This window comes from Carettochelys insculpta, chromosome 16 (genome assembly GCF_033958435.1).
Source record: "Carettochelys insculpta isolate YL-2023 chromosome 16, ASM3395843v1, whole genome shotgun sequence".
Classification (NCBI taxonomy): domain Eukaryota; kingdom Metazoa; phylum Chordata; order Testudines; family Carettochelyidae; genus Carettochelys; species Carettochelys insculpta.
The window spans coordinates 28,625,619-28,642,473 of NC_134152.1; the positions used below are offsets into that span (position 1 = coordinate 28,625,619).

Consider the following 16,855-nt stretch of genomic DNA (forward strand, 5'->3'; position numbering starts at 1 on the left):
AGTAGATTGTTTCGCATGAGTGGCTGTATCATCCCTGCTGGCTCTATGCTGGCGTTTACCTGGATTAAACCTTGTTAGAGGCTGAAACCGAGATGTGAGTGCACCCTTTAAGACTTCTATAGGGACCTTATCTACAGCAGGTATAACAGGCCAAGGGAATTGCACACACTGACCTTCTGCTTTTCAGAACACAGATGCCTGGAGGCACAGTGGGCCCACCTGCATTCTGCCTCATCTCATTCCTGTGTAATGCCAACAGATGTAGGTTGCCAACACCAGGGATAGAACCTGCAAGCAGAGGGTCTAAAGTCCTGCACTCTACCATGCGAGCTAAAGGCCAATACTTGCAGGTTCTATTGCTGGTGCTGGCAACCCACATCTGTTGGCATTACAACTGGTGCATTGGCTAGGAAGAACTGCTGGAAGGTCTCAGAAGCTCGGGATGTGCTTCCTCAGCCCAGGGAAGCATGTAGTACCCAGAGGTACTGAGCCCTCATCTGGGGTGAGCAAAGTCTCTGCTCTACAGCCTCAGCTAAGAGCCAGCTGGCTGTTAGCTCACATGGTAGAGTGCATGGCTTTAGACCCTATGCTTGCAGGTTCTAGCCCTGGTGCTGGCAACCTGGCACTGTTGGCATTACACCTACTTCCCCTCAAGAGAGTGCATCCTGCCATCTGCTAGGCAACAATATCCCCTCTCAAGTTTGTATTTGTTAAAGTCAGGCAGGATTAGTGTTCAGCTCAGGGGAGGGGTAGAGAGGTTAAGCAGTGGGGACCTCAGAGCAGGCTGTTGAGGAGAGACTCTACCAGCAGCAGGTAGGTGGATGCCTTATGCCCTGGAGAGGGGGGGCAGATCAGTGGAGGGATGTGAGCAGCATCTGGTAGCACCTGCCTAGGAGATGGGGCAGCACATGGACAAGAGGGGTTGGGACCTTGGAGTGTAGCCAGTCTGTGTACTGAGGAGCTTCTAGAACCAAGGCCAGCCTCACAGGAGGCATGTGTCACCCACATGAACAAAGTCTGCCCAGAAACTAGCAGCCTGAGAAACTGCTCTATTTAGTTTTGGTTTCTCCTGCATTCAGGAGTTGGTCTATTCCTTATAAACAAGCAGGCTTGGATCAAAAGAAAATGACAGTCTCCACCACCAATTTTTTTGCTTAAAAGAAACCTCCAATTTGAGTAGGTGCACTGGTCCAAGAGAAAATGTTGACAATGTTTTCGTACACAAGGGGAGTTCTCCACTGACATCTGTCCCGGAAAAAAGCCCTCCAATTCAGTCAGCTGCCATGAGCACATGGATGGCAATTTCATCTGCTCTCAAAAGTCATCTTTCCACCCCTTCAGTCGAGAGGTCAACTTACTACAGCCCAATCCCTAAAGTTGATTTTTGAAACTGGCCTCTGACCCTTCTCTTGGAGGCCGGTTATACTTGCAGCTGCTTGCACCTGCTGCTGCTCATACCCATCCTCCTGCTCCACTTTTGATCAGAAAAGGGAGCTAAAAAGCAGAAATTAGACAAGGGAGCAATTTGATAAAAGCATCAATTTGAAATCCTGCTGATTTTTGTATGTCCCTCCTAGAAAGGGAATTGAAACAAGCTACCAGCAAAGTCAGTTTCTTCTGCTAGATTCTGCAGCCACAGAAGCCTTACAGTTCCTAATTTTATAAGGTGATGGCACTGAAGGTCAGCAGAATTGCAACATGGTATTCGGGTATGCCTCTTAAAGCCACAGGAAACCCTGTTCACTAGGATGACTAGACAGCAAGCAGCAAAGGTCACTGCATTTATTTTGTTTAAAATAGAGCCACACCTTGGCCTAACTGGCTTGCCTTCAACCTGCCACTTTTCAGCCACTCACATTTACCTGCTTGTTCTCTTTCTGCATTTCAAATACCGGAGATACCGGATGACTGGAAGAAGGCAAACGTATTGCCTATCTTTAAGAAAGGAAAGCAGGATAATCCAGGGAACTATAGACCCATCAGCATTACCTCAATCCCTGGGAAAATAATGGAGGGAATCCTCAAGGAATCCATTTTGAAGCACTTGGAAGAGGGGAAGTGATCAAAAGCAGCCAACATGGATTCACCAGGGGCAAGTTCTGCCTCACCAATCTGATCAGCTTCTATGACGACGTAACAAGCTCTGTAGACATGAGGAAGTCAGTGGATGTGATATACCTTGACTTCAGCAAGGCTTTTGATATGGTCTCCCACAACATTCTTGTCCATAAGTCAAGGAAATACGGATTGGATCCTTGGACTATAAGATGGATAGAAAGCTGGCTTGATGGTCAGGCCCAACAGGTAGTGGTCAATGGCTCAATATCTGGATGGCGGTCAGTTTCAAGTGGAGTGCCGCAAGGCTTGATTCTGGGGCCAGTGTTATTCAACATCTTTATTAATGACCTGGATGAGGGACTGGGTTGCACCCTCAGCAAGTTTGCAGATGACACAAAGCTAGGGGGAGAGGCAGATACGTTGGAGGGTAGAGAGAATCCAGAGGGACCTGGATAAATTGGAGGACTGGGCCAAAAGAAATCTGATGCGGTTCAATAAGGGGAAGTGTAGAGTCCTGCACCTGGGGCGGAAGAATCCCAAACATTGTTACAGGCTGGGGACCGACTGGCTCAGCAGCAGTATGATGGAAAGGGACCTAGGGGTTATTGTGGATGAAAGGCTGGATATGAGTAAACAGTGTGCCCTTGTAGCCAAGAAAGCTAAACGGCATACTGGGATCCGTTAGGAGGAGCATTTCAAGCAGATCTAGGGAAGTAGCTATTCCTCTTTATTCCGCACTGGTGAGGCCACATCTGGAATATTGTGTCCAGTTTTGGGCCCCCCCGATATAAAAAGGATGTGGATTTGTTAGAGCAGGGTCAGCAAAGGGCAACAAAAACAATTAAGGGTCTGGAGCACAAGACCTGTGAGGATAGGCTGAGGGATTTGGGCTTGTTTAGTTTACAGAAGAGAAGACTTAGAGGTGATTTAATAGCAGCCTTCATCTTCCTGAAGGGGAGCTCTAAAAAGGAGGGTGAGAAACTGTTCTCAGTGGTGTCAGATGGCAGAACAAGGAGTAATGGTCAGAAGTTGAAGGAGGAAAGGTGTAGGTTAAATATTAGGAAAAACTTCTTCACCAGGTGGGTGGTGAAGCATTGGAATGCACTGCCTAGAGACCTGGTGGATTCTCCATCCCTTGAGGTTTTTAAGTCCCAGCTGGACAAGGTCCTGGCTGGGATGACTTAGTAGGGGTTGATCCTGCTTGAAGCAGGGGGCTGGACTAGATGACCTCCTGAGGTCCCTTCCAGCCCTGTGATTCTGTATTCAAATACTGTGCTCAGAAGAAGTCATACTGGAGGCAGTATCTCCATACTGTTTAGTTATTAGGAACTGTGAAAGTTTCAGTGATAATTAGAATGGGAGAAATGTAGCACTCTTTACCCGTTATCCGACTACCTGAGTGGCATTCTCACATTCCCACTTGGTGTCCCATTTCCTTAGAATTAGGGACTGACAAGACAGGGAGGTTGTGCATGGTTTTATACAGTTTTCAAAACAGACTATTTCAACCCCACTCAAAAATAAAACCAGAAAACAGAAGCCAACCTTTTAATTAGAAAAAGAGTAAGTTAAACACCAGCCAACCTGACTGCTTTTTGACTGTCCCTCAATTTTTTCAGCTAATTAGCAATTTTGGGAAACCACAAAGCAGAAGCTGGGTTATAAACTTAAGGAATTTAGTATCCTTGGGGGGAAAAAACTGAGGTCTGTAAAGATCCAACTCCATCTCTGAACCCTGTAAAAATACCAGTAGTGGCAGCACAATGTACCTCCTAGATGCATAAAACAAATCTGACCTAGAGTAACTCTCTCCAGGTGCAAAAGAAGAATTTAGTCTCCAGAGCCAATTCAGTCTAGTTCTGCCACCCTAGCCAGCTTTTTATTGAGAATGTGTGCAACGTGAGCATCTGCCCACTAGTAATTGATGAAAACCAAAATTCACTCTATATTGGCCACTGAACAGCTAGATAGTAACAGGTTTCAGCCACTGCCAAAAACTCTTGATGGGATTTGATGTGAAAAGCTCCATTACCCATCCCCTCAGCAATGCAATCCCTCAGATAAGCTAGTCTGTTCCAGATTGCTTCTTATTGCCATGTGGTGAGAAGTCTGCTTTTTGACTAAAGGATCACATCTTATAATTTAATGCGATTGAATAAATCACTTGGTAACAACAGTATCAGAGGAAGTGAACCAGGCTAGAAGATTGCCTCTTGCATTGAAAACAAACCAAAAAGAGGAGATGATCCAGTCAGCATTCAGTTCCATTGTCTCTCTACTAATGAATACCAGATGAGCAAGCCACTCACACAATAGGCTCACACAAAAAGTGGTTACGTTTCTCTCCTATTCCAGAATACTAGTCCATTTATTGCAGCTGTAAATAGTCACCATTATGGCGCAAGAGGGGTGACAACAGTGATGCGTTTAATCCAATAATTTCCAGTGCTGTTAGTATTTTCAACTCTAGGCAGAACTAACATCGAAGCAGTTTTAGTTTTGCTGTCTAGCTCCTCCAGAAAAGTGTCCCCTACTCCTAGAAAGCTCCTGTCATTTACACATAAGTTATTGCAACAAATAAACAAACCCAAGACACCACACAGGAAATGCTGGCCTTACTGCCCGGTTATCACAGCTGGGAGACGCCTTCTTTGCCATCTAGGAGGGAGGGGGAGCGAGAATGACCTGGCATTACCATGTCTGCTTAATTTAGACATGGCACTAAGTTCCCAGAAGGAAGAGTCATGTAGGCATCAGCCAAAAAGAGATGGTGCTACAATGGCAAATGCCTGTAAGGATGATGAAACCCACTGGAATCCAGACACGTCTTCAGTATTTGCACCCTGTTTGTTCAAGGATAGATGAAGAAAAGTGAACAAAATAAGGGATATCATGAGCTTAACCATTCTGTTGGAAAAAACAGGTACCTCACGTGGTTAGGAGTAATGCAGAACAAGACTACAGCTGAAGAACTAGTACAAGTAAACCTCCTGGAAGAACAGAGAATATTTTCCTAGTAGGAGTTCTTTGCACTAATGTTTGCATACAGTTGATTTTTCTGTTACAGCCATTCAGGCCAACCTCACTGCTAAAAAGTGAGGGGAAGCTCACAAAACAAATTAAAATCACCTCCCATGAGTTCTGGTTAATCTTCTAGCAATCCACTATAGAACAGGCCACGCAGCTAACTACCACCTCATGGCAAAGTCTGTTGTTCCTATTCCTTACAGCATCCTATTTCCACCCTTCTAATTGCTTTACAGAGCCTTCAGAACAGCTCAACTATAGCTAGTGCACCTGCAGAACAGATACCCATTTCATTGAAGGGTCTTCTGCCTCTATCGAGGAGAAGCAGCAGTTTCAAACAGCTGGAGTCAGTTAACCTACAGAGCAATTACTCTGTTTGTGAAAATTAACAAGCTCCAGTCAACCAAGGTCAAGAGAAGGAGAAACATTTCACACTGTGCCTCATGCAGGAGAGTTCCTTTAATTTTTCAGGGTTATTTTTACTCTTATCAATGTGCTGTTTAATTAGTTCATGGTACCATACCCATGCTGTAACTATACAGTTGAATCTGTGAACAGTTAGGAATAGAGGTTTCCCCAGTCTATCCATTTGTCACCTTTAGTGAAAAAATGAAGAGCAGCTGGCTACTGTTTGAAGTCAGTTTGATAATCTTCTCAACTGAGAGAGAATATGCATTTTGCATAGGCAAAAAATGAGATAAGGGAATGCATAGCAAAGAGCTCTCTCCAGTTACAGGGCTCCTTCTGTCATCATGATCTCGGTAAACAAAGACATTGGAATGCCTTATTGATCAATTGTGCTGGGAAAAGATTCCAAGATTGAGACTGGGGGTGGGAATACTGACAGACTATGTTATAGAAAGTTTTACCTCCTTGCCCAAAACACTTCCCCTTTTCAAATCTCTGAACCTCCAGCCAACAGCAGAGCAATATTTCTACTTCCCTAGAAATTCCACAGTACTCTGCCAACAAAAGGGACAGATACAAAACAGCAAACCAGAGCTAAAAGGTTGGGACTGAGGTCTTTAGCAAGCTTCTTTTTAGAAGTTTCACCACAAAAAACCTCAAGCAACGTAACTGCTAACGTCTCCTTTACAATCAGTATCCTAATTGTTCCTTACCATTATGTTTGACCATAAAACAGAGCTGGATGCTGAGCACAAGGCAAAGTGTAAAATTGTTAACTTGACCCTATGAATACTTTCATAAATTTTCTCTGTAGCCCTAAAGAAACCTCTTCCTTAGGTTCCTATGAGATTCACACAAACTAGCTGAATAGCCAGCTGCTGCTCTCCAGAGGCTTGTACAGCAAATTTGTTTCTCTACATACCTCAGTTCCAGGCAGACTACATTGTAAAATTGCTTTTAAGTACTGGGCCTCAAACTGAAGCTACCACTCATTTTACTACATGCCTCAATCTAGATTGGGAGCGAACTCCACAAGTTAGTAGAACTGCTTGTGTAAGGTTCTCCATTATCCCTTTGCAATGAGGGCATCACAGTGTTCTACTAAGCGTAATAGAAGCTCTTGCTTCCCATGGCTGGGAGATATTTATGCAATGACCCCAAACAGAAAAACCTTGATTTCAGAGACTACATCACATTTGCAGGAAAGTCTGCAGAATTTGTTTGGCAGGAGAGCCGAGAAGGTCAAAAGTTGACATTTTCTGTTTACCTGTCTAAATCCTTATATTTTAAAGGCAGATGAGAATTAAAGACAAGGAAAGCTGTATAAAAATGTTAGCTTGTAAAACTAGGCTGCCACCTGGACTATGTTCTCTAGATCCCACACAGAGTCTTACAATGAGTCCAACACCGTATGTAAACATCACTCTTGCAAGAGAGTATAACTATCCAAATGATCAAAATATTTAAAGGAATACTATTTTCATAGTTCATCTTACAACATGGGATGTTTGGTAAAATCCCTTCACACAAGAGTTATAGCTCAGAATAAAGGATAAACACACTGACTGGATAATTCTGGTATAACAATCAGCACTGGAAAGTGAACGAAACTCATGTTTGAGTGGTCAAAGTTAAAACATGATATTCAGACGTTGGGGGTGAAGGAAATCCATACACTCACTGCAACGTTGTTTTGGTTTGTTTGGCTGTTGAATGAAAATAGGAGAGAGTGTCCAGCATAGTCACAACCAAAAGAAATAGAATCTCTTTTTTTAAAAAAAAGGAATCTTGGCTGCTAAGTAGTACAGAAAACAGCCACGAGAAGTCTAAACCCAAATTAAGGATTTTCTGCCTTTATGGATTTCCATTCACAGCAAAAAGAATTAAGTCTCAGAATAAAAAAGGAGAGGTTGCTGAATAGGCCTCTGTATGTGTGAGAAAATTCTTTGGCGGGGTGGGGGGGAGTCCTTTAGAGACTGGGCTTTTCACATTTTTAAATGAGTCTGCTTTTCCCAGCATTTCATCTTCATTTCTAATACTAGCCTCCAACACTAGGCACCAGCACTACCCCTCATGCTAGCTTTTGTTACTACGCTGTATATCTCAGCCAGTCGCAGTATAATACTCACCAATATTAAGCACTGCATGATCCTCCACTACTTTAGAGATGTAGACATCAGGATTAACACAGAAGTCACTGGAGCCCTAGAGCACAGAAAGATAAGGAAAAAAAAGTCAACTATCCCATACAGAGGTTTTGCCATATCTGTGTTGGCAAGTCCTCCACCTGAGGTTCTCAAGTTTGGGGATATTCCAGATGTCAGGCCCCATAAATCATTTCTCTCACTAACCTCCATCTGAGAACAGTTTCTATACATCTATCACTTAGTCGGAACAGAGTGGTGTTGGGACACTAGCTAGCAAACTGCACCATAGAGGTATAGTTTCCTGAACCTAAGTCCTTGCAAAGATACTAGCAGCACTGGGAATCATTTATTTGTGTGCCTAATAAATCTGCAGTGTAGGGTGTGTGCATGATGGCTCGGAGCCACTTACCACTGCAACAGCCAGCTCCAGACCCAAGGATCCCCAACTGACAATCAGGGCAAGCACCCCTAGAAGGCATACCCTGCACAAGGAACAAGAGACAGATAGGTGGCTGATGTATTGGCTTCAATTAAAAACACTCAAGTATCTGAACCAGAGTTTCTTGAAGTTCAAAAGAAACAGCCAGTTTTCATTTGCGCAATTAGTAATGTGGAAGACAATCATAGCATTTTCTATGCAAACTCTACTTGGAATAAAGGAATCTGCAAACCCCTATTGTTTGATTGGAACCCACCCCCCACAGGTCTCAGTTCAGTTCTTAGTATGGCAACGTTTAACAGACTCAGCAAGGCAGTTAAGGACTGAATGCGAACGGAGACTAGACATGATCCTTAGAAGCACACTGGCTAGGCAATGTTTGCATTACCACCATCTGTGCTCTATCTATACTGCAGGGAGAAGACTGCTGCTTTAAATGTTGCTAATTGGGCATCTCATGAGGACAAGAAAGTAAAAGAGTTTGAATTCCCAAAGTAGAGGGGATACAAGCAAAAAGGAGACACGACCAGAATTACACACTACACTGCATGACTGGATGCTAAGAAGTCCCTATTTTCGCCCCTGCCCCCGCCCCCATTCAGTATTGGTCAGGACACCCGCTAGTGGAAGTAAAGAAAAGGATGAGGAAAAAAGACTAGGTTTACCTGGAAAAGTTACTCCACATTTTAGATTACACTTCCTCCTCCATCCCAGCTAGCCTATTAGATTTTCAAATCCTCCTCAGATCTACCTATGCACTGCTCGTCATCTAACTTAACTAGTTAAACCCTTTTACAACACCCTAGGTTTCCAAAGGGCAATGGAAAAAAGATCTAGTAAACAAGACTAATCAGCGATTCCCAACATTTTTGAGATGGGGACCCGTTTTCACAATTCAGGAAGACTGTAACCCCAGGCAATTCAAAACCTGGGTGTCTGCGCACACACGCATGCGCAAAAAGAGGCAGCTCTCCCCAGGGGCAGGGCAGGGAGGAAACAAAACTATGCACACTCCCACACACCTAGCTTAAACCCCTCTCAGCCCCAGAATGCCTCCCTCCCACACACATCTCCCATCTTAAACCCCTCTCAGCCCCTCCCACCACCCTCCACCCACGAGGGTTGCCAGATTTGTGGAAAAAGTTTGTGGGACAGGAAGCCCCACCTGTAGGATCCCCAGCCAGGGCTGCCTGTTTGCCATAAGATTTCCAAAAACTGGGGCAGGGACCTTGACAGCCCTGCAGCTGGAAGCCAGCAGGGGTGTGGAGCCTTGTCCAGGTCTCAGCCACCCTCATCCGCAGGCTTAAACTCATTACAGCCCACCCCCTCCACCCCCCGCATCACATAAGTTCCACTCTCTCTCTCCCCCACCCCCCGCCCCTGCTCCTTCACTGGGCCTCCATTGCCACCTCCGCTGCACAGCTTCCCTCAGCCCTCCTATCTCCTTCCCCACCACCTGCAGCTCAGGCAGTTCCTTTCCTGGCTGCACTGAAATGGGAGTCAATTTAATTGGTTTAATGGCTGGACCCTTTCTGCTGGCTGTTAAACCAATTAAATGGAGTTTCATTTCAGCACAGCAAAGCAGTGAACGGCAGCAGAGCCCCAAATGACTCCTTTAAGGCCTACACACAGCTCAGAGCCTCCCAGCAGGCAACCCTTACCAAATGCAACTACAACACATAGGTTGGGAACCCCTGCTTTAAATAGTGATAATCCAAATAAATAAAGTTTCTGGAATAAGTTGGGTTGACAGCAGACAGTACTGGACAGGGTTTCAGCATGTTGCCTGTGAATGGTCCTGAAGTTCCATCGCCAAATAAAAATGATGCAGCTCCATCACAGCCAATCAATTCCTAGTCTTTCTGGTGTCAAATACTCAGGAAAACAAAAGGAAAGATGACACCAAGCACAGCAATCAACCCATAGTTCAGCCAGAAGAGAGAGAGTTATAGATTCCTTGCTTAGAAGGAACCATTATGATCACCTGTGTAACATGCCCCACAAGTACCCCAAAATAAATCACTCTTGAACTAAACCTATCTTTTCAGAAAAACATCCAAACTTGATTTTAAATTGGTCTGTGATGAAGACTCCAGCAGGACCCTAGGTAAATTGTTCCAATGTCTAATTTCTTAAGAGTTTACATCTTATTTCCAAACTGAATTTGTCTAGCTTCAACATCCAACCATTAGATTGTGTTATACCTTTTACAGTAAGGTGAGGGCCTGAAAACATAACTTCCTATATGGTCTGAGGCCTAGGCCACAATAGTAAAGACTTTGCTAACATGAAGCTGAGGTTGTGAACAAGAGGCAGGCCCCTGCTCACAGAAGTTGGCATGAACAGAGCTGACAGTACAGAAACTCATACGTAAGAGGTACTAAGCACCAGCAGTGAATACATTCCACAGGGATCACAACAGAACTCCCCATTAAGAAACATTTCAGTATCAACAAATCCCCACAGATAAACAGACATACCAAACCATGTTTAGGGCAGCGTCTAAACAGATGGCATAGATGTGTAACTTGTTTGTACCTGTTCCAGCTGTGGCTGGATGTGGCCCTGGGGACACCAGCTTCAGTCCCACCTAGGCTGCCAATGCAGACCCAACCCCAGGGCTGCTGGCCCTCCTGTTGCTGGGCTCCCAGCCCCAGGCTCCCTGGTCCAGTAACATTCATGGTCTTGCCAGACTACAGATGTTGTCAGACCAGATACTTGATTTTGAAAGGTACAACCTGTACCATTGTCATTGTGGAAGAGGGTGAGTAGAGACAAAATAAATCAAAACTAGTCAACCAGATATCCCAAAGGCCTCTCAGATTAACACAGTTTGAGCATACAAGATGTCAAAGTACAATGGCTGTTTGAGATATTTGTGTTTTGACATGCCATTGCCATATGTGTTAATGTATATTAAATACCCAGTGGATTAGGATTATCAGGATAATAAACCAGAGACGGGATATAAAAGTTGATTGCATTGACAGCTGACTGGCATTAATTCACACCAATGTCTTGAAGAGCCTAAACAGTTCATTGCATTTTACTATTCATCAAATAATAGCTTAAAAAAAATCAAGGGAATTGCATAAAAAGATCCCACTTTGGAGACATTTTGCTTTATACACTGCATTACATTAGGAACTTTGTGTGGCATTTCACAGAAGAATAAATGAAGACTCAGCAACACACAGCTTCTGGACAGTATTCTAGTCTATATGGTTTTGTGCCACTTCTGGGCAGAGTGGCTGTGGAATTCATCAGTCTTCTACATGAGCAAAGTTCTGCTGTATTGTGACACATCATTGGGGAGGCTTTGTAACCCTTTGGCCAAACCTGTGGCTCAGAGCATCTGGTAACAATTTAAAATGAAGGGCATCATGTTGGCAACTATTTCATCATCTTGCTTGGCTATAAAACATGCGTTCTTTATTCCGCGAACTTCCTTCGGGAGAATGCCTTAATTTGAAACTGTCTAATAAGTGAGGTTTTTAATTCAAATAGTATTTACCAGCTATGCATCCATCTGCAGTTTTGTTCCTTATAACCTACCAGACACATAATAATCTGGCAGGTAACTAAAGGCTAAATATACACTGCAATTACCATCATGCTAGGGCATTGAGAGAAAGATGGCCAGATAATATTGTTTTATTTTTAACATGCCCTAACATGGTAGAAATATCAGCAATGTACAGGTGAATAAAGTTTATGCACATGACTAGTTCTACTTTGCTGCAGTTTCAGTGGCTTTCACAGTTTGACCAGTTTCATAGCTGCTGAAGCAAAGTACGAAAAAACAGAGGAAATGTAATATGACGATGAGGCATAATACCAACATGTGTATTAAGGTGCAAGGCTGAAGACTTTAGTTTTAAATCCTTCACCCACTGCTGTCTGGAGCATCCATGGATTCTTCCCTTTAAAAAACATTTTGATTTCATTTGGAGTGACAGTACCATGCACCACAGTTTTCTTACCTTCGGTAAGTGAGCCAAAAAAAGGAGGTTAGCTGTGCTAATCATTGAAAGCAAGGCACTGTCTGGGATAAGTTCCTAGTCTTTTTGACATTAAAGTTGGAGTTTAAATGGGATTACAAGCTCTTCCCTGAACGTACCTCAGATGTTGCCCTAATCGTATCAGTTTAGAGAGGCTCCACAGAGCACAGCTCTGAGTGACAAGCACAATCAGCCATCCACTGCACTTTACAAATACTAGTCAGCAGCCCATGAGAGGATCAGATGGCACAATCCAAAGGACTCAACTAGCCAGCATTAATCCTCTGCCCACATTTCCTCCAGCACTGTCTCAGTGCCAGAACTTACCCCAGAAGAATGGCCTTGGAATTTCTAATTAGTCCAAAAAGTACCAGCAAACAGATAAGGACATGGAATAGAAGTAGGCCCAGGTATCCCAGCCACCTGCAATATATGGAAACAGAGGGTATGAAGACAAAAAATAGATGTCTAGAGACTAGACAAGCATGCCTTGCGAGAGAGAGGGACACACACACACACACACACACACACACTCCCCTGCTCCATCAAGCCTACCAAGTAAAATTCACTAACAGCACTGCTTAGATTACTTAACTAGTCTGCAGCGTTCTCAGCTGACTAGCCCTGTATAGTCATTGAATGTTTGCAAGCATGACCAAAGCATTAACATGTTCAATAATAGACTTCAAAACTTAAAGGTGACTGGTTTATCCAACTGGAAACTGTACAAAGCAAATAAACCAGACCAGAAAATTCAAGCAGACATAGACCAAACAAGAAGAGCAATTCTGGACAATAATTCAGCACATCTTTTGCCCAGGGAAACAATCCTAATGAAGACAAGCTTAGAATGGTAGTTTTGTTATGCAGATCTACAGGCACATCAACTAGCATCAGAAATCTATTTGACCCGAAAGGCACATTCCTGTTACATCAACTGTGCAGGTCAACATATTGCCCACCTGTACCAGTCATACAGATCAATCTGAACAGCCAGTTCCTCTAATGACAGTTCCTCATTCTTCCAGAAAGGGATCTCTGTTGTCTGCCTGACCAAATCATCCAAAACGCTCTGGAGTTTCTGGATGATGTGCAAGTAATCAGTCTGTTTCATGAACATCTCCTCAAGGATCAGCAAGTTTGGCTCCACAGTTTTGTTCAGGGCCACAGAAGTATCCAACACCTGTAAATCAGACAAAAGAATGGCAAAAGGACAAACAAACAAACATACACACACCTTATATCTACAGCAGTCTGCCCAGCCTAGAAAGCAGCACAGGGAAGATGGAGATAGGGATCATCACTACCAACAAGTGGGGGACAATTTCCAGATTACTGCATCAAGGCTCTTCCAGACTGAGACCATTTATCTTCACAGGAAGTCAAATTCTGATTCATCTGGCACTGAAGATAGTGGTCAGTCACCAAAAGTACCATCATAGACTTATAAAAACAGTCAAGTAGCACTTTAAAGACTAGCAAAATAGTTTATTAGGTGAGCTTTTGTGGGACAGACCCACTTCTTCAGACCATAGCCAGACCAGAACAGACTCAATATTTAAGGCACAGAGAACCAAAAACAGTAAGCAAGGAGGACAAATCAGAAAAAGATAATCAAGGTGAGCAAATCAGAGAGTGGAGGGGTGGGGGAAGCAGCTCGTCTGCATACTTGGCTCAATCTAATTCTTGACCTCCCCCCCCCCACACCCCTCCATTCTCCGATTTGCTCACCTTGATTATCTTTTTCTGATTTGTCCTCCTTGCTTACTGTTTTTGGTTCTCTGTGCCTTGAATATTGAGTCTGTTCTGGTCTGGCTACGGTCTGAAGAAGTGGGACTGTCCCACAAAAGCTCACCTAATAAACTATTTTGCTAGTTTTTAAAGCGCTACTTGACTGCTTTTTGTTTTGATAGTGTATAGACTAGCATGGCTTCCTCTGTTACTATTCAGACTTATAAAATATTGACCTGGGATGGGCAAGCAAGAGAATAAGCATATTTCCCTGCATTTAATCATGCTCCTTTGCTTTACTTTTGTGGCTTAAAGGGAGACCCCTGCTTAACAGTTCATCCCAAGTCAGTGAGCCCTGGTAGCCCACTGTGATGTTGGGCTCATGTATGCAGACCACAGCTGCAGAGGAGGAATAAAATGAAAGCTTCTAGGAGGCAGCACACCTGGAGGGGAATACTGCAAAACCACCACATTTATTAACAGTGTCATTTACTACAGAGCTACTGTGCTGTTTTTGGCCAGCCACCTCTTCTGAAGGCGGACAAATGCTAATGAGAAGCTGTTTTTAAACCGCATACGTTCGTGAGAGAACACTTCATGTAACATGTTCAATTTGCTTTGATATTTTTAGAAGCTAAAGACTTTATCCCCCACTTAATGGAAATTGTGGCAAACATATCTCAATTCATAGACTAACAAAAAAGAGGGACAGATACACAGAAACAGATGTTTTCATCTACTATACATACTCCTCAGTTCCTTGCCTATACTTACCCGGTCTTGGACCCCAGCCACTGTGCGGTTTGCATGCCGCAGCGAGTAGGTCAGCCGATGGATGCCATCACTGGTCTCCCCATTTCCATAGAAGCCAACAGCAATGCCAGCACTGTGTAAAGAAGAGCAAGAGTTTCATCTGTGTAAGTGGCTGTAGCTTCTAGTCATACTCTTTCCTTCCTTACCAGGACTTCCCACAGGGAGAGAGTAGCAGGTCTTCAGCTCCAGAGTAATGACACTCTCCCTGTTCCCTAGGAGGAATGGAAAGATGTACAGAGCTGATGTAGTGAACCTGAAAAATCAGATGCGATACACTACGCATGTAACTGTGGGCTCTCCTCAGTGCCTCTAGGCTTTGTGACATGTTCCCTCTCTTCCCCAAATGAGCTTACAGCCCAGCTAAGAGAGCTAGTTGCAAGACAAACAGAATTCAGAACTTTTTAGAGAGGGCTAACTAGTTAAGTTCCTTACCAAAAACCACCCTGAGGTACTGGTATCAGTGAGTTAGCTGAGTTGTTTTTGAAATTGAGACTAAGAAGCCCTGTGGCACCTTACAGGCATCAGACAAAGCAGGTCTTTGCCTACAAAAGCTTATGCACCAAATTATCCGTTAGTCTACAGATAGATATTTGGGCCATAAGCTTTTGTGGGCAAAGACCCACTTTGTCCGATATCTGTAAGGTGCCACAGGACTTCTTGTTGTTCCTGAGGTATTGTTGTACATTGCTAAAGAGGTGCCACATTCCAGCTCATAAAGCAGGAGAATCCATTAATACCCACTGCTGGAAAGTTTTACTTCTATCCTGTCACCCCTGAAGCATAACTGCAGCGCCAGTATGGCTGCACCATGTCAGGGTATCTAGTGAAGATGTCCTACGCCACCAGGAGAGCTCTCCTATAGCATCAGCATTAAAGAAGAACCCATCTCTGTGAGCAGCAGAAGCTATAGTGGGAGAGCATCTTCTGCCAACGTAGCGCTGTGCGCACAAGCACTTGTGCCTGTGTACCTCATGTCGCTTGGGCAGGTGGTTTTACTGACACTCCTGACCAACAGGATTATGCCGACATAAGCTGAAGTGTAGCGCAGACAGTTTCTCTGCTGTAGAGAACCCATACCTGAGGCATCTGTACATTAATTACTTTGCTACAGACCTATTTCATCAGATCCCCTCCCCACAGTCCAAAAATATAAAAGTGAATCAGCATGTACTTTGGCCAGTTCTTCCATTAGAAACCTTGATGCTGTGAGGATTATGGTATTATTATTGCAGGGCCCTACTGGGGCAAAGAGGTGGTGTTTTTTTTTGTTTTTATGTTTTTTTGGGGCGGGGGGTGGGAATTCTTCTAAGCAAGAGAAATTAGTCCGACATCTCAGACTCCTATTGCTGTCTAACCTGGGCTCATGTCAGACAGACCCATTTTCCAGTCAGATTATCAAAACCTCGACTGTTTTTCTTTTTCTGAACTCTATTAACCAGAGGAGACAGAGCATGTAACCAAGGAACAGCAATAGAGAAGAGACAAGTCAGTGACAGCTTCTTGAGTCCGTCAGGCAATCACAAAGTGTCTTTCCCTTCTTTCCTCAACCAAAATCCCTGCCTCAATAGGACAGGTGAGGGAATGGGGACAGCATGGAGCTAACCTAGGAATAGGGTTACCTAAATTCAGGCAATTCTTGTGCTTTTTGAACTTCCTGTTCCTATTTCAGATATTGGGTCCTCACAAAACAATCAACAAGATTTCTGGTGCTATGCTGGGCCTCAAGTTTACTTGCATTATTGAATGCTTTTAGGTCTCTAGCTAATATTCAAGCTGACCACCTATTTTCTCTGCACCAACTCTTTGCCAATCACTGGGTTACAGCCACTGCATTGAGTCTGAATAGACACATAGGAAACAAATACTCAAACAAAAGCCTTCAGAACCAGTCAGCATTAGCCCTGTATTCAGCAGAGGGGTCACTGAAGGACATTAAGTACACCCTCCTCCTTCCAGGATCCGTTTAGGAAAGTTGGGGGGTGGGTGGGAAATCACATCAAGCATCCTGAACACTAGGCAGCCCAGAACAGGATGAGGGAAGGAGTGGGAGGAAAGTAGAGGATAATGGACTTTTGCATGTGAATCTGTTCTGGCAAGTATACCAGCAGTCTCCAAATTCCTTCTCTGCTGCAGAAAGCAGCCATTTCAAAAAGAAAAACCCATGGGAGAACACAGATAGCCCTGACTGCATTACTACCGTAAACCCTCACTTTACAAGGGGGTTGCAGGAA

The 16,855-nt window shown here is 44.0% G+C and overlaps 1 protein-coding gene across 1 annotated transcript in view; it reads right to left on the reverse strand.

The window, feature by feature from the left end:
* The window catches only part of TTYH3 (tweety family member 3), a 93,414-nt gene that overhangs the window by 20,249 nt on the left and 56,310 nt on the right, over nt 1–16,855 (reverse strand). Inside the window, exons 3-7 of the mRNA XM_075010617.1 lie at nt 14,586–14,697; nt 13,043–13,263; nt 12,408–12,503; nt 8,050–8,122; nt 7,623–7,698 (exon numbers count right to left, since the gene is read on the reverse strand). Coding sequence (XP_074866718.1) covers nt 7,623–7,698; nt 8,050–8,122; nt 12,408–12,503; nt 13,043–13,263; nt 14,586–14,697 — 578 coding nt within the window. The remainder of the gene's footprint in view (nt 1–7,622; nt 7,699–8,049; nt 8,123–12,407; nt 12,504–13,042; nt 13,264–14,585; nt 14,698–16,855) is intronic.